The sequence below is a fragment of the Polistes canadensis genome, unplaced genomic scaffold, assembly GCF_001313835.1.
Source record: "Polistes canadensis isolate GaletaPanama2010 unplaced genomic scaffold, ASM131383v1 scaffold_51, whole genome shotgun sequence".
In the NCBI taxonomy this organism is placed as follows: Eukaryota; Metazoa; Arthropoda; class Insecta; order Hymenoptera; family Vespidae; genus Polistes; species Polistes canadensis.
The window spans coordinates 124,288-148,602 of record NW_014569598.1 but is presented as its reverse complement, the minus strand read 5'-3'; the positions used below and the strand labels follow the sequence as shown (position 1 = coordinate 148,602).

The window sequence follows — 24,315 nt, the reverse complement described above, 5'->3', positions numbered from 1 at the left end:
ATGGGTGGCTCTACCCACCCTTTCCTACGCTGCATGCTTGTCTCCGTTACCAACTTCATACCAACCCATTTACCCAGGTAGCAACCTTTAATCCTGTCCATATAGTTTATATTCATTCTTTGATATTTTATCCATATGAAAGCAAACCTTTTCCTTAAGAAAATGTTATATTTTTCATTTGAATGCAACCATCTCATTGAATGGAGATTAATCGATCATTATTTGATATCTCAGCATGGTAGGTATTAGGTAATCGTGATATATGCGTATCTCATTTTTTATTTTCTTATCTCAAATCACGCATGTAACATGAAGTTATTAGATAATGAGCGATTGTACACATTTATCGATTTCTATCAACAGCTGATTACCATACATGATACTCAATTGTTAATTATTCCGAACTCGCTGCTTATGATACTTGAACATAGCCGATTTAGATGAAATATACAAGACGACGATCATCAATGGACGTCTCACGATCTGTCAAACGCATAAATTCGATAATAATTTTCCGATCGAGCTAGAATGGCTCAAGACATGGTGGAGACGTTCGCACGAGGATTAATAGACCAGATTGTATTGGAAGCTTTCGATCAAATTAAAATTCAATCCAAGAAAGGTACTACAAAATCTTTGATATCGTGTATTTTTATATATAATTGGTAATAAAAAAAAAAACAATCTTATTCGCGTTAATTTATTTTTCTTAGAAGTGTCATACACTCATATGCAACACAGTGACACATTTATAGATTACAAAGGAAGGGATGAAAAAGAATTGATTGAAAATATAATTCATGATCTACGAGGTGTCCAAATTGGTGACACGTCTTATTTGTTATCATCATCTATGTCAGTTTTGGAACAACGTCAGGTAATAATCGTAAATATATAAATACCATTGATAAAATATTCATTTCCATTGATTTTGATTGAATTTATCGATACAGTCGAGACGTGCTGCGTGTTTTATCGATAACGCGTCTATCGAAAACGCATCGATCAGCGTCGTTGAGATGTCTGACATCCAAGGTCAAGGTGACGTCGAACCAATCGCATTTGATTCCGAATCATCGAAGAAGAAACGAGCTAAATCAACGACCTGTAATAAAGAAACAGATCAACCTGGTGTTAACGATGCCACCAAAGTATCCACCAATTTATTGCATCGAATGATCGAGGAATTGGAGACCGTCACCGAGGAGACCATAACAAATCCTAACGACGCTGACATATACAACGAAAAATCTAAAGAAGACATTGCTGCTTGGGAAGAAAAAGAAGAAAAATTGATTCGAATAATCGAAGATACCGAAGGATCGCACGATAGTATTACCGAGGAATCTAGATCGATTAGACAATTCAATGTGGACGATGATAGAGAAGAATTAAAATCGTCTATGATGATGTCGGGTGCTTCTTCCTCGAGAAATCTTTCATTCGACGAAGTTTACATAGAAGAAAATACGTCAGATTATCAACAAACGCAGCAACAAAGAGTTTCAATCGACGAGGTTGAAGAATCTCATGATTTTTTCGTTGAAACTAAAGATACTGACGAGAAAACCAATTCGAAGAAAAAGAAAAAGAAGAAGAAGAAGAATAAGGAAAGCTTTGGTCAAAGACTGAAAAGATTCTTCCTGAAAAGATTCAAACGTGGCAAGAATTGATAGAATTACTTTTCTTATCTGGGGGGAACAAAAATGCAACTTTTGGTTGCGTTTCTTTATTTTTTTTTTTTTTACGTACACATACACACACACACACGGAGGCATATGTATATCTCTGCTGATAGTATTATTTTGTAACGAAGCGACGCTCAGTACGATCCAACACAGCGTCGATCGGTTGTGTCGAGCAAGTAAAAATAACCGAGCAGTTTGATCATCGCATAGTCCTGCGACAGAATTACTTTTCGAGGCAGGAGATGACAAGGCGTCGCGTTAAAAAAGAAACTCCCCCACCCCTGAAAAATATAGAAATTAAAAAGTGTCTAAACGATTTCTAGAGATTATTTATTATTCTAATTTTTTGGTTTTTTTAAATACCTACATCAATCTCTGTTCTCTTTTTTTTTGTACGAACATTGTATCGTCATTTTCTACGATCATTTTTCTAATACACCCGCACACAAACACACACGCATACAAATCTTCCCCATGAGCATGTAAATAAAATAAATTTGTACAACAATCGTAGAACGCCTGATGTTCTGTAATAGTGAAATAAAAGCTCCGTCTAAAAGTTTAAAATAAAATTCCCGTTAGCTTCCTGTGCATCGAAGGTCATATTGGAATTGGTATAGGTGTATTTTCATTTTGCTGTATTGTTAACGTCTCAACAGCCTACAGATCTGGCAACCCTGACAGAACGTCGAGAATACCGCTGTTGAAAACCATTTATCGTAGTAGGAAGAACATTCGTAGCACAGGGTTCCTCCTCGAACTGTTTTTGGACCGCAACGTTGCCGATGACTCTCTTCTTCGTCAAGATGACTTAGTTTCAGCATGATCTTTCTCGTGTATCCCGATCGTAGCGACATCTGCAGAAATAAAATGAATAAATTTGGTAACACCCGGTACCACTTCTGTTTCTACCTTCGTCTGATCAGCATCATCCCATAGAAGCACCAGATCAATCTACAATGGTGAGCTCGTACTATCTCCCCAATCCGTCGATCATTCTCGATTTTATATTTAACGAATGATTTTTTTGCTTTTTCTTTTTTTATTTGCTTTTTCCCACATAACTCAAATCGTTCTCTCCTGATTTTGCGATAATTGCAAAATTCCAAAACTTCATGAAATGTATTGTTTAATTGGTAATCCATTAACAAACATTTGTGTTTTATTTTGCAGGCAGACCTAAGCTCCAAAGACGTCGAGAGTGAGTAATTCAAGGATTTTAATTAAGGATTTTAAAATATAATTAATCTGTTGGAAAAAAAGATATGTAAACAGAGTTCTTTATCGCGATGAGTAATTTTTGTAATATGACTAAATTAATCGACTTTGTCGTGTAACTTTTGAAAATTCTCTTTAAAATGAAATCGTTGAGCTTACAAAAAATGAGATAAAAATTAGAACAAACAAGCGTTGAACTTTTGCTGGTAAAAAATAATAGAGATTATTCGTTCGAACGTTAACGAAATCGGCGTTAATTTTAGGCTACTCAAAATGAACATTGAGCAATATCCGGATGGTTTTGTTAAAAAGAAAATAAACTTCCGTAATATTGGGCAATATGTCGGGCAAATATCATATCGTTACGTAATCAAGCGTGTGTCAGTAAAGAAGCAAAGCAAAGATCTTCGAATAGAGTATCAAGATGTCAAAAATAGTCGGCAGGGTGTTCTTATATGGTTCGGCGGGGGKAATTTGACCCACTAGTTTAACCAGGGAGTTCTTGAATCGGTTCCTAGGGTGGGGATATATGCTGGTACTTAAAATAGATTCAGACTTTTGAACCTGATACGCGCTTAGTATCTCTTACAGGATGATATTAACCCAAATTTCGTATTTCCCGTTTAGTTTAAGAGAAGACTCGAACATTTATTTCTAAACGGGTGTGCGATACTTTAAAATGTAGCTATCATTATTATTAGTATTTTACTAATTATCTTGAAACATTGCTCTCTATACGTTTAGCAAATAATTTTCTCATATTGAGAATCACATTTGTTTGTTCGCGTTAGGACATTTTATTTGCTAATGAGTTGCACGATTAATCAATCATCTTTCGCCGTTGCATTCGTTACGAAATAGAAGCAGAATTCGCGTTCTCTATCTACGATACCGATGGTACCAACTCCATCGACGCGATCGATCTTGGAAACGTTTTACGAGCCTTGAACCTGAACCCAACAAATGCGACGATTGAAAAACTTGGCGGTACCAAAAAAAAAGGCGAGAAGATAATGAAACTTGACGAGTTCTTGCCGATCTTCAGTCAGTGCAAAAAAGACAAGGAACAGGGTTGTTTCGAAGACTTTGTCGAGTGTCTCAAGCTTTACGACAAGCAAGAAGATGGAACTATGTTAGCCGCCGAATTGTCCCATACGCTACTCACGCTCGGTACGATTCCACCAATTGCTTGTCGATTTCAAATATTTCTTTTTTTTTTTCTTCTTTTAGAATCGTAATTATATATTTATAAATATTGCGATAGGTGAACGCCTTAGTGATGCTGAAGTCGAGACGGTGTTAAAGGATTGCATGGATCCAGAGGACGACGATGGTTTCATCCCTTATACTCGTAAGTAAACAAAAATCTTTGACGTATCAAATTTGAATGCATCTTCCCGATTAGAAAGAGAAAAAAAAAAAAAAGGTAAAATTAGAATACCTGCATCTAATTGTTAGTGAGTCACGTTAGTGTGAAAGTATTTACGTTCAAAGCACGTATAAAGAAAATCCAATTAAATGATTGTCCAACCAATTGTTTTGTTACCCCCAGTATATAACGCCCCCAAATGAAATTTAGAATTGATCTATCAATAGGCAATTAACTTGCCACTCCAAAGCCCCCATAAATGAATGACCCCATTTTCCTTACCACGTAGAACACATAGCCGCACGATTATTTCTAATTAGAATATAGAAGGACAAATCATTTGTAGCGGGAGCCAAAACGTTCGGACAACATGGAAGTATAACGTGATTTGTAAAAGAAACAGCAAAAGAAAAAATCAAAAGAAATCCATCCACCCCAGTTCGGCGGACTCGATCGCCATATGTTGTCCGTCATTTGAAACGTCCATGTTTTATTTGTATTTCACAGCGTTCTTGAAGAAGATGATGGTGCTTTTGTAAGCTGTCCGGATGCCATTGGTACAGTGAGGTCATCGATCGTAAGTGTCCTCGTCTAGTAGACGCGTCCTCGTTTTCTCGCTTCTTCTTCTTCTTCTTCTTCTTCTATCACTTCCTCTTCCTGTTCACACTTCTTCCTCCTACGCTTCTTCGTTTCGTCTATTGTCTCTATCCATCTATTTCTTCGTTTTTTACTTCCTCATGAAAAAACTGTCATCGCTTTTATTTCGCCTTGTCTCGTCACGTACATCAAACAGTTTATAGGACGCGTGTTTGCAGCGCCACAGGGATGCTGAAATCGATAACTCGTTTCTCGCACAAAAACACGTACGAGTACTTCAGGTTTGTAAGTAAGATCAGTGAATCGAGTGTAGTTAATGCTCTAACCCCCATCCCTCTCAGCTCCCTCTCAGTTCCCTCTCTGCTCCCTCCCGTACTCCCTCTCGTACAACAATACCATCGTTTCTGGGCCAAGAAATAAAATATTACCTCGATCGAAATTCAAGCGAAGTGAATTCACACATTGTATGTGTTTCAGAAAGGATTCCTGAATCATCGAGCATTTTCTAACACGATTCACGATTATTCCGAAATAATTGAATACAAGCGAAACGCTTAATTAAATGCATTTCTTTCTTTTAACTCAATCTATCCATGTCTTATTCTTCTTCTTCTTTTTTACATGTGTAATAATTCGTGTGGCTGAAGTAACGCCATATCGCACACGAATTATTTGTCTATGTTTAATCTGTGCTTGTCCTAAACCAAAACAATTTTCATTACTTCAAATTGTGCAACTTTTATATTTTCTTTTAATGCTTACAGTGACGTACGTACACGAATAAGTGAAAATAATATTAATATGTGTAATCGTCTTTGCCAATTGACACGACGGATTGAACAAACATCAATGATTATAAGAATAAAAAAAAAATTAAAGTTGACTAGGGATGTAAATCCTACATGAAGTATTGCAAATCCGTCTTCTCAATTGTGTCATGTAAATTTAAAATAAGATAAAATACTGAAAGATTTATTTGAATATTAAATATGATCCCTTTTCAGCGTTCCTTCGCAGATTGTGCGACAGAGAAGAAGACTAGTGATAAATACCAACAATTTCTTTCTTCGATTCTTCGGCAATGATCTTTCGAAGCCACGAATCAGCGAAGGACGATGCGTTTATCATAATTTCTCATCACGCTCTTCATCCCTTGTTAATTCATCGCTCGGTCGACCCGATCGCACACCTCTTCACATTTCCGTATAAAAATTCATTTGAAAACAAAAAAAACAGGAAAAATGATCAAAAAAAAGATTTTCAAAAAAACAAATATATATATATATATATGTATATATATATATAAGAAAAAAAAGAAGTAACATCACATAAATCCTCAGGATGACCCAGAACAGGAAACGAAGATCAATCGATTATCGAGAAAATATTTAATATATATATATGAAGAATAAGGATAAAAAAAAAAGACAATCGCTGTTTAAATAATTTATACTATAACCTAAAAAGACGCGCATAAACGCGATCTTGCATCTTGGGGTCATGTTTTAACAGATTTGTACAAACTTTAAACGAAACGATCGGTTTTCAGTTACATACTTCGTATTGTTACTTTAATAAACTACATTCCTCGTGACTCGGGGACTGCAAAAAATAAAAGTTTAAATGTAATCCCTGTCACAATGAATCTGTCAGCTATAGCTTAGGCAACAAATGTATATTTATAGCTAATAGCAAATGCTGTTATGGAGGAATCAAATCAGTAATGGCCGCCACCCTCTTATCGTTAGATCCAGAGCATCCTAAGTCTATGACCAATGATATATATATCACTTTTAAAATAAAGGAAAAATAGGTGGAGCTGAATTGAATCAAATGTATATGGAAAAATGAATTCTATACGAAGCCTATCTTCAATAGAAATTCATCTTTGCGCACAATTAGAGTAAAAACATTTGAAGGCAGCAGGAACTTCGATAGTTTTCCTAATGATAGCAGTCATTACATATATTTTATTTAGTATATTTGGACTAGTTGGCTTATAAGTTATAGATATATAGAATATCTATATAGGATAGGATAACTTACAAGAGGCAGTTTAGAAAAAATAAGTAAAGAAGTATTTCTCTCTCTTCTTTCTCCCGCCAAAAGATAATTCGTGCAACATCGGCAAATCTCGTGTCGTAAACGTTACCTTCGTATACGCGTTGTATGAGTTCGGTTGACTTCGGACATTTCCGGGATGGAGTCATGGCTTTGCCCGGCAAGTAGGCGCTCAGGACAGTCAGTTCAAACGCGTCGCAAGTGTCGCGCGTTTCCTCCACCTATTCTAATCTCGGCTGATGATAGATCATTCTTCTTTCGTATTTTTGTCTTCGCTTTAAACTCAATTTTCAGCTATACAAAATTTTTGATTTAAGAAGTGCGCTAATAAAAAATCGTAAACGTAAAGACAACAGCAACAATAATTAGTGTAAACATCCAAACACTTTGATTACACGATCGAACGAAAAAAAAGAAGAAAATTTCATCAAAAAATATGACAGACGTCCAAACGAATCCAACGAAAGAGGAGGCAGTATCCAAGAGGCTGCAACAAGACGACGATTCAGCATCTCGAACAGGTTGGTAATATCTCTCTTTTTTTTCTGCAAGTTAACAAAAGTAAGAATATCCCTTTCTTTATTCTTTTTTTATTCGTAAGTAGGGCTTACATTAGAGCACCCTCTTTTTGACGTTTTCCTCTCATTCATCGCGGCTTTTGTGTGTACGTTGAGAGAATACTCGCTGATTGGTCGGAAGCCGCGCCTCCACCATCTTGGCTACTGTCCGTGATATCACAGAAAATATTGAAAAATAGATTTTTTTAACAYCCCCGCCAATGTTCAAGCATGCTCTCTATCAATGGGTTTGCGAAATCTGATAAATAAGATGAGAAATTTGGGACGAAACCGAAATAGGCGAGAATAGATGTTTAGGGTTGTTTACGTTCATAACAATTTTATTCGTAGGTATAGCTACTACGTGTGTTCCGTGTTGTTTCATTAATTTTTAAAAAAGTATTTTGCGCGAGAAAGAAATTCTCCGCAAAATTGCATCCTTCAATCTAGTTTTATTTCTATCTAAGCGAATCGATCGATGCTCGTGATAAGCTAACTCTAAATATAAACCTCTAATGATAAACACGTTCAACGTAAATATTGCAATAAATATCACGAAATCAGCTTAGCTTTATTTTTTGGTATTAAATGCATTATGATATTACGGTAAATTAGATTTAAAACTTTTCTCTTTGATATAGAAATCGTATACCTTATACGTATGTAAACGCATACACTACACACGTATAAAATCTAAACACATTATTTACGCAGATAAAGATATTTTTAAAAGATATAGACGAGAGTGCACTCCAAGTTTAAATTAAAACCGTTAAAAATTCTACGATAAGATATTTTTCATGTAAATCCTCGGTACACATTTATTTCTTATACTTTTGCTTCGTAATTTGAAAATAAAATAAGTTTTACAGTCTGACAATGAGACTATTTTACATAACATTTGCTTGTGACGTTCGAGAAAAGAATAAGACGAAAAAGAAAAAGTCAGTCAATGAACAGCTTGGCGCCATAATTTATTACGTGCTGCATTCTTTAACGAATATATATATATATTTTTTTTTGTATGAACATTAATTTAAAACGAGATATATTGAATTAAAGATATTTGAATTACGACACGCGATTACATCTAAATCGTTACGTTTTCGATTACGTTTCGTGAATAATGTTACGGTTAAATAATTAGCAGTAAAAGTAAGTATCGTCTGGGAATAAATTAGCATCCAATTAAAGATACTCCATTCATACGATCGATTAGCCTTACCGAATACGTAGAAACTTTTTAATTATATTATTTAATTTAACATATTATTGATTACTGATTATTATACAGACGTTGCCTAAACGCGAGTATATTTTTAATAATTCAATAATCTGTTAACATCATTTTATTTTTACGAGCAAAGTAATGAATTGTTTTTTACATTTAAAAGGTCGTTGAACTCTCTCGAAACATTGAGAAAATGTTACCATGCATGCTTGATATTTGCAGTTTCTTTGGATACTGATTATTTCATCTTCTCAAACGCACCTAATTTACTTTGCATAATTCTTTCGCCGAAGCTCATTGTTCTCGCGAACGTGAGATGGGAAATGCGTGACGCATTCTTTCCTCTTACGTTAGATCAGATTATAGCAGTATTCGTTTGAAACGACGACTAAACGTTCAACGTGTCCCAACGAAACTTTATACCTTTCTTCTTCGTGTCAGGTACTAAAAATTGTCCTCCAACTATCGTGAGTTGCTGCAACAAATCGCGATTAAAATCACGTGAAAGAAAATAACATACTTATATACGCGTAGTATAGATAACCTACACCAAGCGATACTGATCGTTATCACGGCTATTAATTTTGCGAGTTTACGATTGAGAAAAGATCAAGACTACGGTTTACGAGAGAAAGAGAGAGATGAGAAATACGATCTTTTCAAAACTATCTGAATGTTATTCGTTTAATAAAAATGAATCGTTGCATCAATTTCGTTGAAATAATATAAATAAAATGATTCAACTCGCGTATCTTCTTTTCATTTTCGTACATTAAACCCTACCATACCCTCGGCCGTGAAATCAAATAAAAGCTGGCGTTCCCTGAACGAGCTGTCAAGGTCTTACAAGGATAGATAGCAGTCACATTCTTTTTCTTCGGACACTACATTCGCAAATGGATACGATTTTCCTCGATGCATAGTGCTTCATCGTTATACAAATTGTATTACATCTGCAATTAGGTACTTACATATAAGAGAAATGTGTACGAATTAAAGTAAAAGAAAAATTATCATCGTTAACCAATTAGAAAAATGAAGGAACATCAACGAAGTAACGATGTTTGTAGGCGTATAATTGCAGAATTGCCGTGACTGAACATCGATGATGGGTCCCGCGACCTTAATCGGAAGACCCTCCGAAACCATAAATGGAATGACGACGCGAATAAGCTCGATTTGACATCCGCAATTTGATCGACGCTTCCGGTTGGCTTCTCTCTTTAACTTAGGCTATATCAATGATATTTTAACAATTTCGGTGATACATCTCAATCGACGTCCAATTTAATCTTTAATTTACTCCTTAATTAGATAATAACAGGGATACGGGTAGTTGAGAAAGAAATGAATGACGAAAAAGAAAGAAAATATAAGAAACATTTTTTCACAAACGACTCTCTCATCCCTCCACTCTACGATCATTTAATGATTCATTACGATGTGCGCATCCAACATGGTATAAGTGCACGAGTATGGGTCAAGGTTATTTTCTTTAAAGAACTGCGTCCAATGCCTGCCTGTCCCCCAACATATTTTTCATCGCTACTAAAATGTCATCTCATAGACTTGCTACAATTCAAACACAAATTTCGGAATAATAATCTCTTAATAATCCTACAAAACAAAAATTATATACAGTTACAACAAATTTATTTGACATTTATCGTCTCAGGTTAATTCAACATTTCTCCATAAGTCCTCCTAACGAACGAATAATAAAAAAAGCTTTGCCTGTATGTGTGTGTAGAAGTAATTCCAATGAACTGGACAAGCGCACTCCGATATAAGAGAGGCTTAGCTAAAATTCCAACGTTCCGGCACGTGATCAATCGCGTTTGGCCTATTAACGAGTACCTCTCCTATACTCTTCGTAAGCTGTATCAGCTCGTCTACTAACTATTGTAGAAGGAAAAGTGGACAGTATAACGACGACGATAGAGGAGGAGGAACAGACAGAAGAAGCGCAAGTTCAGCGACCGGTAAAGCTTTTCAAATTGAACGACCACGAGAAAGAACGTGTGGAAAAAGAAGAGAAAACTCTCTTCAATCTCGTCTACTACGTTCTAAGATGCACCCACACAGCATCCCTGATTATCTGCTACTTGTACGGAATCTTTACTAAGAAAGCTTCTTTCTCTAGTTTTATCTTTTTCTAGAGAAGGGTCATACGGATTCAAACATACGAGGTTCGACTCGTATGATACAACCATGACACGTTAGCTTGAACTTCTGTTAAATATTTCCAACAGTTTCAGTTCATTAAAACCAGTATCAAATAATTGATCAAGTTTCACGTTTAATTCTATGAACTCTAACCCCGCTAACTTCAATTATTTTCTAGTTTATCATTGTGAGATTAAATCACGGGTCAATATTTCTCAACGTTAACCTGTTAATTCCGCGATATTAAATTATTTATAACTTTGGTTTAAATGTAAATAATTGCCGACCATTTACGATGACCAAAGTAATCCGAAAATAATGGGGAAACTATTTCGTAAAACAACAGATGCACGATTACTTCATAAATAAATATTAAATTTGTAAAAAAGTAAAATCGAATGAATTACTATATCTTAATAATATGAGAATCCAACGATGAAAATGACGCACGGAATCGGAAGAGGAGCTCACAGCTATTTTCGAAAGTAGTACCAATGCCAGCGAGAGATTATGCAATATCGTGGTGAATAATCCAGTCCGGATTGACAATCTAAACGTGAGACCTTGACTGCATCATCTTCTACTCTCTTTAATGCCAAAGAAACAACTTTAGTCGCTAAAAAGCAACGGAACGTTACGCGTATTCCAAAACTCGTGAGATTAATCAACTACCTGGTTGCAATATATTTTAACAAATAGTTTGCTGTAAGTTTTCAATGTAATTTCATTGAAATAAGTTCTTTGATATAGATTAAGGTACAGCAACCGTGTTTTGAACTATTCCTTTTGAAAAAATATTTGAAAATAAGTATTAGTGTGATCGAAAGAAAAAGAACGTTACGCAATAAATTTTTGATTTCATTCTAAATCGTATTCCATTCGATATATATGCGCATAACTCGCATTGCATTTTCCTTAAACGACATCAAAGTGCACGATTTACCCCACATTTGGATCGTAATCTTATTGCTGTCCCCGTGTCGCATTACTTTCCATAGCAGGTTTACTGCACAACTCTAAAAAAATTTAACTAAAATAGAAAAAGCTTTCCTTTTGGTTTTGTACTCGAACGATGAAACGACAACCTGCCGTCGGCAATTGGAAAACCGTGCTACGCTAAGTTCTACTGCATGGATTAAAGAAATCCTCTCACTTGGTATGTCCTCTTTAGCAGTTTAACAACCGCATGCCGATAACGATCCGATCGTTGGCGCACCAATGATTACATCAGCGTTAAATCCGTATCTCCTTGTCTATCCTGCCAACCGGATAATGTTACCTTTTTTTATTTTCTTACGGTAAACACGCTAAACAATTATTATCAAAATAATTCCAATTATTCTTTCATATTTTTAGAACAACTATAACAACGTGACCATTCATGAGATATCTAATTAATTAATAAATCTAAGCTTTTGTCTTTTCACAATACAAAACAATGAAAGCATTGGTCACATAATCAATCCCTTGTTTCTAAATATCTATATCATTCGAATATTAAACAATTTCGATCAGATGTTGTTTATTACATGAAAATATTCAACTGAAATTTATGATTAGTTAGGTACGTTAAAACAATTCAAAATATTAAAGGAGTACATTAAATTTTATTAATCATCTAATTGTATTAATTATACGATTGTTTATTAATCGAAAAATATATACATAATTGTATGAAAACACTGAGTAGAAGTTTTCGTATCATCCTCTTCGAAAGCCAATGTTATTTACATGGCTTTCCAAAAGTTTCGCATGTTTGAGTAACGAGAAAATTATTTGTAATAAAGAGAAATTAAGATAATAACGTTCTCATTTTAGTATTCTTTTAATTTTTATGTAATTGTTTAAACTAATATACATTTGTTGTAACGTTCCTGCGTAGTGGTGACTTCGGAGAGGGAAATTTTAATCGAAAAGAATATGACATCGAAATCATTTAATATTTAAAGTATGTTAATAAGTATGTAATGCTTATACTAGTACATATATGTTTAAACAATCTGAAATATAAAGAGAGTGTATTAAAATATTACAAAATAATTGTTAATTATTCGATAGAAATGTCTATTGCTATTTAAAAGCTAGAAATATATGATGTATGTAATGTCCCCTTCGAAATTCAGCGTTGAAATGAGACGTTGTCCTCTATCTAATTACTTTTATTCAATGTTGTTTATATGACTTTCTTAACGTTGCGCATGTGTATAAAATCAATAATCCACTTAATCAATAAAATTTAAGATTACAACGTTTTCATTTTACTATTTTTATCTATTTTATGTAATTATGTTAATGCTCCTGCGCAGTGATGACTTCGAGGGTAACTTTGCTTAGGAAGTTTCACTTTAAAAAGTATCTTACAATTAGTATTCTTACTTACACGTTAAAGGAGTGCGTTTAACAGCGTATTACTGTAACTTCCGGTAGCATTACACGGCTGTACGATGCAAGAATCTCGTGTATAAGTTAATACTCGTGGTAATTAACTTTTTATTGCAACCAGTGCTATAGTTTGACGTGGAAAGAAAACGTGATAACGGTCGAGTGTCAGTGATGGTAATTAGCATTCGATGGAGGACACGACATTTACATGAAATTTGCACGCACACACACGCGCGCATACACGCGCGAGCACGTTAAGAAAAGTTCTGTAGACGCCTATGCAACAGCAGCAATCTAATATCACTTACATGAGATATAAAATCAAAATATTAATAACATTTTTCATCAATTTTCGTCTAATTAATTTCTCAAGTATGTAATCTCGGTTTCTACGCTAAACAACATTAATACCAACTTCAAATGTTAACAACCACTAACAATAAGTGCAAGATTTGATGATGGAATTGCCCTTGATGACATCACGTATGACAGATTGATGAAGTGTGACCCATTTTCTTTTCCTGCACCCCTTAAATTAGCAACCATGCCCAATGACGGTCCCAATGAGGTGACGTCGTCATGATTAACTTTGGCAATAGTAATCGATGACATCATACCACGAGAATTACAACGTATGATTAGATTCATAGAGCTAAACATCGCCGAGCGGAATCATCGAGCATTATAAATTTACACAAATCGCAAGTCTTACGTACATGAGTCAGGGTTTGTAATTTTGATAATTCGTCTTATCTATTAGGTTGTCCCATAAGTTCCTTTCATTTTTTGGATGCGACTTCAATAAACGATATTTGTTGTTTAAGCTTGATTTACTGTGTTATATATAAATCGTTCTGCTCTATTACCTTCTAGACAAAAATCATACATCGCGCGAAAAGAACTTATGGGACAACATAATATACCACGTCCAGTGATTTATTAATCATCAAAGATCACCGTTCCTTTTATTTGAAAAAATGTAGCGAACGGAGGAGGGTTGGGAGTATGAATGTTGATCGCAGACATTAAAAGAAAAATACAGAAAAAAGTGTTTTGGCCTTAAAACGTTCCTGCTATGCAGCACATATGGGAGGAGGATGCAGTAAAGCATACGAATCCAACGTATGTAAAGTACGAAGTCTATGCACGTGGGCGTAGAAAGAAGGGTGCGTACAAAGGCTGAATAAAAGGCGAGGGGTCGAAGTTAGAAAGGGTGAGGGAGGTTGCGGAGAAGAGAGAGGACTCTAGCAGGAACGCCAGACATTGAAATCGATAATAAAACCGGCGCGTCGTCGCGCAGCATCCCTGCTAGCTTGTTCGCGTTTTCACTCACTTCTCTTGGAGATAAATCTATTGTTTTATTATAACATTAACATTATTATCTCGAAGAAGAAAATTGCAACTAGTCCAGGCGTCTTGTACGAAAAGATTGAACTCCTGTTCATCATATGTTGTATAATATTTTCAAAGAAAAGTATGTGCAATAACAAAGAAAAATGAAAAGACCACTCGACGAAGCACCAATGCGACTAATGAGAAATACAAAGCTATAAAATAAAAACGTAAAGTAAAGAAGGAAAGAAAAAACGAAACAAAAATACAGACGACTGCGTTAGTTAAAGCGTAATCAAAATGGAGTTACTTGGGTAGACTTAAGTGGAGGGTTGCAAGCAAACAACTCTTGAAGAAATGAAAAATCCTGTAAGTCTCGCGGATGCGAACGCGCGGATGCGAACGCGCGGATGCGAACGCGCGGATGCGAACGTGCGTATGCGTCTGCTGCAAGAAGAGAGGGGTGTGTTTAATTGAAAATTCTAGATGGAGACGCAAACCCCTTCTATGCTATAACAACGTCACGACTAACGTTAGCTTATTATTTCGAGTTAACAACGACTAGCAATCCAACTTTCATTGTTATTCATTGATATCAAAGTTCAAAGTATCGTAAGAATTTTAGTTAATGCACATGCGTTAATAATTCGTTTAGTTTTAAACGATCATTTGGTTAGTTCGGTCACGGATATTTTGTTATGCTTATAATTATTATATTTAAGTTGATCTATATAATTCGTCGAAAATGATCTTCGAGGGCACACCTAAGTCTTATGTACCGTCTTATGTAGATACTTATTACGAAGCGTAACTGATCGCTGGTGTAGAATTATCTATGCGCTCTATCGACTTACCGATAATACCAGGTTACCGAATTAATCGACCGAATCGTCGTCGTCGTCGTCGTCGTTGTTTCACGTTGGACGCTTCATTTGCCACAAAAAAGAGATTGCTTTTAAACGGGAAGAACTTGCAACGCGAATCTTTTTATTTTCTCTTTACGTTTCTTTCTTATTCCCTATTTATTAATACAGAAATAGTTTCAATACAAGTGTGCAACTCGTAAAAGTTAATTTAAAAAACGTTCGTAACCGTTAGCATTTCAATCGAGTCGAGCAATCAGCGGAAGATAAACTTTGAAGTATCATCGATAAATCAAACTGAAAGAGCAAAGAAAATAGTTCAAATGGAAGGAAGAAAATGTAGGAAATAAAAATACTGGAAGATAGAATCTTGCAAGAATTAACATCCTCGACAAGTGAGTTTGCTTGCATTATAGCAAACGTGTATAATGGAAACTAGCAAGTTCGCAAACAGGTATCGGCCCGGCACAGTCTGTCTCTCCAAAAATAGCAACGTGTCACCTTTTCCTTTGCGTTCGACTAATTCCCCACGATCCGATATAAAAATATCTTGTCTTGTTTTCTTTTCCCTCCTATCCAAAACGATATTACGAATATACAAACTCTTACTTTAATGGTAAGCAAGTACTTGCATATGTACGTGCGAATGTATGCTTGTAAAGAATGTAAAAGTATCGTAATCTAAATCTCATAGTAAGAAAAAAGTATTCAAGAGTATCATTTTAGTCATTAAAAAATGTCCAAATTGACAATCAAATCAACTCACAGATGACAAACTAATTATTGATATTAAAATTGATTATGTGTATGCAAAAATTGTTATTTTTTTAACTTAATAATATTTATATGACGATACACTGTCCTAAGAATGGTAGGTCAGAAAATGAACTTAGCGCAATACCACGGCCGGTGCAATTAACGACAACTGGATTAGCACTGTAAGGCTTTCACCTCTGTTTTCTTGAGAAATAATGCTAGCCTGGTGGCACTCATATAAAACATGATCGTATGAAAGAACCGTTTCATGCGAAAGATCTTTTATTTTATACCAAACTTGCTTAACGATGCACTTGGATATTATTCTTTCATCTAACAAAATGACTAAAACAATCATCCAATTCCTACTCCAATTCTTAAGATAATCATACTCGGATTGGTTAATAAGAACTTGAACGATATATCGTTGTCTTCATTGATAAAATAATCCAAGCTGTTTTCTGAGATGGCGTTCATCCGCCTTATTTTCCTCTCTCTCTCTCTCTCTCTCTCTTCCTCATTCTCGTTGCATTTCACTATGAATTACGTAAATGTCGATGACGTCACCCGTCGCGTGAGTACTCACGATGCTCGAATACATAATCCGAAGAACAACCAGCAACGCCCAAACACGAATATATTATCAACAAGACTTTCAATTGGAATAAAAATATCCTAGATGATAAATCAGTAGATATTAACTTGTTCATTGATACTTTCATGGTATCAATGCGATGCCCAGTTCATTAATAAAAAACAGATAGGATATTTGTTTTAATAAATAACTTATAAACTTCAGTTATAAAGAAATAAGTTTCCTTTAAAAGGATCAACCCTAATGTTTGGATAACTCTAAAGCTTCAATTCCAAAAGATATTAAAGGATACCGATCTGACGGGTCGGGTCGTCGTCTCTCGGTTTACCGCTCATCCCTGAGTGAAAGTGTAGATTTGTCGTGTTGCATGAGGAAAGGGATGAAGACTATCGATTTCCATCAATAGAAGAGACAATAGTACGCAGTTCGATACCGGAGGGGACTTTACGAGGTTTCCATCGCATCACAGATTAGCAGTCTTCCAACGAAGCGCATAGTTGCTGCCAAAACGAATTCGTCTATCATCCGTATAAAGATAAAACAAGATTACTCTATCTTTCCTTTCTTCTCTTCCTTATTCGTTACTTTCCCTAACACTTTCGATAATCTGTCTGTCTCCCTTCTTTCCTAGCCGCAGCTATTAATTGTTAATTATGAGCAATCTGATTAATCGCGAGAACAAGGGGAGAATCTTCTATAAAAGAAACTTCCGGATGATTAGAATTAATAACAGTATTTTTCTTTTTTTTTTTGTTTTCTTCCCCGAGTATCTATAAAGACAAATAGTAAAACAGGAGGGAGGAATTAATTAATTGCGATATAAAAAAATCAAACAAAAAATTATCTCGGTGCATCAGAAAGAAGAATAATATTCCATCTCTTTTTTTTCTTCGGTCGGTACTGAATAACGTGCTCTGTCGGTACGTTAGAAATATTCTTGGTAAAAGCAGTTATGTAGTCCTAGCAAACATACTTCTTACTGTTAAAAGATAGTTAGTTAGTTTTTTATTGATTTTAGTTCATGACTAACGGCCGATGGTATCCCAATAGTAAGCGAATCGTAAAAAGATTTGGCAAAGAGGGAAACTTTAGCTTTCAAGTACACTCGTAAACGATATTAAATGAAATGACAAGTTGTTTATTGGGTTGAATTTTATGATGAATAATCGTCGTTTTGCAACATAATCGATTTAACTTAATAGTATATAATACTTTCGTCTCGATTGTTGTTAAAGTAGTATCCTACTTAAAAAATATTGATCGATTTTTCAAAGAATTTGCACAACGTATGAGCAAACGTTTCGATACAAGGAAAAATCATTATCACGCTCGTGCAACACGCAGGCAAACTAACGTCAGTTCGTGTTCAACTAAATCAGGCTATTTAAAATATTATTTAACAGACGTATACACTTTGAAGTATTCAAAAAGTATCCAGCCAAATAATTTGGAATACTTGAGTAAGACGCATAGAACAACAACCTTGTTCTATTTCGATAAGAATCTATTTTTAAGGATGCAACAATTCGTTAGAACGAATACTACTTCAGGTTGGAAAGATATTAAGGAAATTGTCCGATGTGGGTCAATAATAAAACGACAATTGTATGTCGCGCGACAATTCGTAATATCGAGTAATCATCTTTTCTTTTACGCTATTTCTTTCTTGCACGTCACTTTTGTAATATCGATTTTACCCATTACGTTGCTACCATTTACCTTCTTTATTTGCGAATAAAAAATATACATTGATAACTGGTATACTAACGAACAAACATTATTCTGTTTCAGGTAAGAAAAAGGAAAGAAACTTCTTAAGGAGAAAAATGACCAAAAAAAGTGAAGAAATCCGAAGCAAAAGATGATACAAAAAATAATTTAGACTCTGAATCGTTTAATCCTTTACCTTAATACTTTCGAGTGAGTAAAGAACAAGGATTATCTGAAAAGTTACAAATGATAAAAAAGACAAAAAAAGAAAAACTTTAATTGATTTTGATCCCCTTTAATCGTGATACCCACACTCGTTATCCACTAGCTCACAGAATGCGACAGAACTCATAAGTCTTTTCGTATCGATATCATCGGGAAAAGAATATGTGGTTGGTAGCAAAGAAACCGTGCTAGTCGAATGAATGGCTCGACTGTTTCCTGACAAACTCTGACGTTACATGCACGAAATACCGACATGTTGCTCAATAATGAAGCGTGAATTAATAAGTCGACGATGAATGGAGACGCTGCTTTCGAATTAAATCAGCGTCAAAGCGATTTATTATGAGCGCTTAAAAGTTTTCGCTCAAACGAAATTCAACTTTTAACAGAGATACAATGGTTTGGACAATATTTTAGACTAATTATTTGGCGTTATCCAACAAGTATATTTCATTATAGTTAGCGAATAAATGAAAAATATAATGGCTTATTTTTAATATCGTAAGATAACACGGAGAAGAAGAATTTCAATGAACGATTTAATTGCTCGCAGTGTTAAAAAAATGAACTTATTGAAATAACTTTGAGGATCATTAACGCGTACAAGTTCGCAAAGGGAATCCAAGTTTTCTTCAAATAATCCCACGCAAGAAGAGCTTTAAAGATATTCAGCACGACGAGTCGAATAACTGCGGAATTAAAGCGGCAGCTTCGAAAAGGGGGTGGGAGTGCGGTGCATCCGTTGGTTGCAACCTTCTTTGCCCATCGCGTTCAAACGGGGGTCTGCGCGCGCGCGCGCACGCACGCACGCATTCACTCACTCATTCACTCACGCAAGAACGATTTGCGATGCAAGTATTTCACGCGTCCCGTGTAATTTAACGAGGTCATCCACTTTTTTCCCTTCCCCTTTGGTTTTTTGTTACCAACGACAGTCAGGGTAAAGTACTTAAAAACGGCTGTTAACGTTCTGACTATTATTCACGTGTTGCTCTTTGACGGTATGCTCGTTGAAAGGTACTCTCTCTCTCTCTCTCTCTCTCTCTCTCTCTCTCTCTTTCTCTCTCTGGTACATTGAAATACCATTTTGTAGATATGAAAGGAATAAAGAGATTCAACCGTTGGATACCACGTTCCACTTAGAACACTTAGAAAACGACTGAGAAAATCAGGTGGTCGGGGATCGATCGTTAAATTGGTCCACCTTGCGTGCTGTTGGTTGCGTTCATGCTGTCACCTTCTCGATAGAGCTAGTAGACGCTGAACAGGAGCTAGAACGAAAACCGGGTCAGAGGCGGATATAGGTATCGATAGTCCGACACCACCACCGCCCATTACCGGTAGTATTACCCTCTCCCTCTCCCTCCCCCACTTTTCGTCGAGGGAGAAACCGCACACGTTGATGGATCCGAAGTCGTTTTAAATCCTTCCCAAACTCGCAGTAGCATTGAGAAGACACACGACGTTAAATACCACCGGTTCTTGGAAAGAACGACAATTCCCATCAACGAATAGGGGTGCTACGCATTTCGTCAAAAAATCGTCGAAATTTTCCAATAATAAGTTCAATCGTTTCGTTGCTCTCTTTACTTTTATACGTTGCGTGCAAAGTTGAAAAACTCGGTTAGAACGAGACGTAAATAATTGAAAATATAGTAATTTATCGTATTTTTGTTCTCTCATACATAGTCGTTGTCGCGCGTGTATTTCGTAGGTGCATAAATGCCTGGGCGCATGTGTTAGTTGTATATCGAGTGAAACTCCGAGTCTAGTTGTGTCTGACTGGAACGTTCGGGCGCAGGAGCAGAGGCACCGACAGGACAAACTGACAGGGGCGCACGTTCGTAGGGAACGGAACGTTAGACGGACCGACGGGTAGAAAACGACGTACCTCTTACCGAACAAGGACTTTCAGACCTCGTTCGGTTCTAGTAACACACGAGACACCACTCTATCGACAGCATTCGACCACCTCTCCGAAAATTTATTTCAAAAGAAACAAAAAGAAGATATACATATATGTATATATAAAAAGGAGAAAGAGAGAGAGAGAGAGAGAGAGAGAGAGAGAGAGAGAGAGAGAGACCTAGATATCCTGAAGTTTCCAGGTAAGCTCGCACAATCATCAAGGCTTTTCCGAGTTCGCGATTATTCTCGAGTGATCGTTCTTTTTTTTGCTACCCCCCTGATTCTTGAAAACGAAGATCGATGTGGAGAAAGACGCGAAACGGAAGAGGAGGCTAAAAAAGAGTCTACCGGGTGGATAGGATACTCGTGTGACGTGTCAACGAAAGAATTACATTTTTTTTTTCTCTCTTTTTTTTTCCTTCTCCTGTGATTCTCGAGACCTTTTCTACGGATTTTTACGTTCCGCGTTTAAGTAGTTCTTTTTACGGTTCGTCGAATAAGAGAAAATTTGTACGTGCCCTTAAAAATTGTACCTCGTACCGGGTATAGCGTGCACCAGAGTGGAATGAGGTCGTTGGTCAGAGGCCTACTAAAGATTAATCTTGTTTTAATGTCGTGAGTTTTCAAAGTGGATATTATTTTTTATGATTTTTTTTTTCTTTCTTTAAACCGAATCGCGATTTACGTGTCGTCGTTCGTTCGAGAAAAAGAGGGACCAGGTAAGCAACCTACCAAGTTGTTCTACAAAAATACGAATCGTTGTGATCGTTAAAACGAGAAAAACGTTCGCGAATCGTGTCATTGTAAAAATTGCTGTTCGACTTTTTAGTATCTGTCATGGCTGAATAAGAGATAAGACCGCTCTTATGCAACTCTTACTACTCGCTGCTGCGTAGTATACTCTCCAGGAGTCCCTAGAAAAATAAGATTGTTCTTTAAACAAGTTGAGGGACCAATAGTTAAATTAGTTCTTCTTCTTCTTCTTCTTCTCTTCTTGTTCGACAATCGTCGGTGTTTTATCGACGAGCACTCGCACCAACTCGACTTGCACACAGGTATTTAGTGCTTCGACACTTATTCACGCGCAGTAGCAGTTGTACTTAATTATCGTAGAAACGTTTAACGAACAAACAAAACAATCGACGATGTTCTCGATCTTTTAATTTCTCAGTAAAATAACAAATCATTCATTATTCTTCGCGGTGACATTAAGGTGACAGTTCGTTAAAACAAAAAACATGCATTAAATTGTACTGACACTTCGTATCATACAAGACTTGTTCTATAACAAACCCAGGCTGACCTACATTCTCATAATATTTCTTTCCATTGGTCGGGAAAACCTTTAGGATGTCAACGATTAATATACCAAGTTGAAGTCACGTTCGCGAAAGGTAAGACCTATTGTACGAGCCAGTTCCGCCGATGACACTAGAGGATAAAATATCAGACGAGAACGTGATAAAAGAATAAGTCGGAGGGGAAAGAAAAAAAAAAACAAAAAATAATAATGAAAGGTATGAGAAAATAGCGGATGTTAGAGCTTTAGAGCGAGACTCCATGACTAGGCTAGGCTAACGTAGGGCATTGTGCTAGCGAGAAGATGACGCTTCGTGAGAAAATAAGATAAAAGATTAGAACGATAGTTGGTAAATAAAAATGGACAAGCGCAACGTGCTAGAATCTTCAAAGATCGATAATGGAGTAACTTTTTCTTTTTTTTCAAAAGGCATGGATACTATATCGATTACGTCAAGATAGTTAAACTTGTACAAATTTACTTTATTTCTATTTTATCTTCTTCCGTTGTTGTTAAAAGTTTCAGTTATGAGAGTAACAACATAACTCTTTCTATCTACGTGAAATTTGCAATAAACGTAAGTTATAAACTCGAGGCTAATGGATTAACATACAGGAAACAACGATGTGGTATCCGATAAACATAGCCACGTGACAATAGCACATCGTCATTGTAGAACATCGCAGCAGGTGATTCGAAGATGTTCCTTCTCGATAAAACTGCGCTACCTACCCGCACACGGACTGACAGTTCCGTCCTTATCTGTCGTTACCCTCGATCTGCGCGTACATTTTTACCCGTTCGATACAATTTCTACAAGTTATGAATTGTAGAAGAATTCATGACAAAAATTCGCTACTAGAAAACAAAACTGGGTCGTTTTCTCCGATTGCAAAAATGATATTCGTTCCTAAATTTTGTGCCTAATCAGTAAACAACTGCGGAACAATACGTTCCGCAATATACGTCTGTTTGGATGCGTCGAACAACATCAGTTCGCTTATCTTCCTTCATTTGTCTTCCTTTTTACAGTTGAAATATCGATTGTGCTACGTTATTAGAGTCTCGCCCGCATTCGACGAGCATAGACAAGCCAATACAGTTACCAACAGTAACTCATACTTTTATTCCAAGTAATTCCCCTGTGCGTTGTCATTTCTTATTAACGTTAAAAACAATCCTGGTTTCTAATCGTTCCTTTTAACGATCTCAAAATTAAAAGACCAATTTTTCTAAGAGGAAGATGACAAAGTCGATTGGAATATGCGAAAACGAATAAAAAATCACAGGCAGGTCATCGTAAATTCTGTAACCCATATATTAACACGTCGTAACTTCTCAACATGTCGTCGCAAATGGGTATATCGATTTGGTTAGCTCGAAATAAGCCACAAAAGTGCAATAGGCGAGTCTCCTCTAGTGAAATTAATCCCCTATAGTGCACTAGTCGATTATCTTCGACAGTGTATCTAATCAAATCGTACTTTTTGCCATTTCTTAAAATAGAATGCTACAAATCCTAGGAAATCTAAGACGATAGGAAAATACCTCCTATTGATACCAAAGTAAATTGTCGGTTTAAGGTGTTTCCATAAACGTTGGGCAAGATCGATAGAACCTTTTACTCAATGTCATCATTCATCACACGATCGTTTCCTTGCACTTTCCTAATCAAACAAAGTCAGGTAGTCCTTTAATTAGGATCACTGGGTAGACTTTCAATCTATCCGAGCTAATTTCTGACCGGTTCCAATGAATTATTGCTAATGCCATTTATTTTCTCATAGGTTGTTCTTTTTTATTTTTCTTCTTGGAAGCCTCGCAAAAAGCACGCGAACTCGTTAATTTTCCATATTAGATAGGAAATCATACGAGTCTTCTTAGTAGTCACATCCATCCATCGATGTGCATAAAAAGGATGGAATTGAACGCACACACTCTCTCAACGGGCGCGATCAATAACTCGAGGAATGGGCAGTTGGCCTATAATGCCGACGGAGCAGTAGGGCCATGGCTAGTTTCTGCTTTTCCAAAGGAAATAAGGGCGGAAGTTTTGAAGCTGGTACGATTCTCTTTCTACGATAAAATATATTCGTTCCAAGAGAAAACAATCCTCACGCTCGTCCATACGTGATTATAGTAATCCTGCGAATAGGATCTACGATTAAACTTTGAGATAACATCGACCAATTGCGAATGAATCCAATGACAAAATTTCCTTTGTAAAATAATAATCCATGATTTTAATCAATTAATGGAATAATTAGAAAATTATAAAGAAAATCAAAATAATGTTATTACGCAAATCAGCGTTCTATGATTCATTAACGTGCACGATCGCGATCGTTGTCTCCTGA

The 24,315-nt window shown here is 36.0% G+C and overlaps 2 protein-coding genes across 3 annotated transcripts; both read left to right on the top strand.

Annotated features, from left to right (window-relative positions):
* Window positions 1-32: 32 nt before the first annotated feature.
* LOC106785464 lies at window positions 33-1,685 on the top strand. The gene is made up of 4 exons (XM_014745960.1): window positions 33-77; window positions 432-622; window positions 714-877; window positions 954-1,685. Exons 2-4 carry the CDS (start codon window positions 529-531, stop codon window positions 1,671-1,673), a joined length of 978 nt encoding a protein of 325 aa, XP_014601446.1. The 5' UTR covers window positions 33-77; window positions 432-528; the 3' UTR covers window positions 1,674-1,685.
* Window positions 1,686-2,561: 876 nt separating this feature from the next.
* Window positions 2,562-6,489, top strand: LOC106785465 (myosin light chain alkali). Of its 2 annotated transcripts, XM_014745963.1 has the most exons (6): window positions 2,562-2,650; window positions 2,862-2,889; window positions 3,768-4,076; window positions 4,171-4,257; window positions 4,783-4,852; window positions 5,877-6,489. In XM_014745963.1, exons 1-5 carry the CDS (start codon window positions 2,648-2,650, stop codon window positions 4,812-4,814), a joined length of 459 nt encoding a protein of 152 aa, XP_014601449.1. In that variant the 5' UTR covers window positions 2,562-2,647; the 3' UTR covers window positions 4,815-4,852; window positions 5,877-6,489. The 2 variants fall into 2 exon arrangements, with proteins under 2 accessions (XP_014601449.1, XP_014601448.1); XM_014745962.1 differs by lacking the exon at window positions 4,783-4,852.
* The last annotated feature ends 17,826 nt before the right edge of the window (window positions 6,490-24,315 follow it).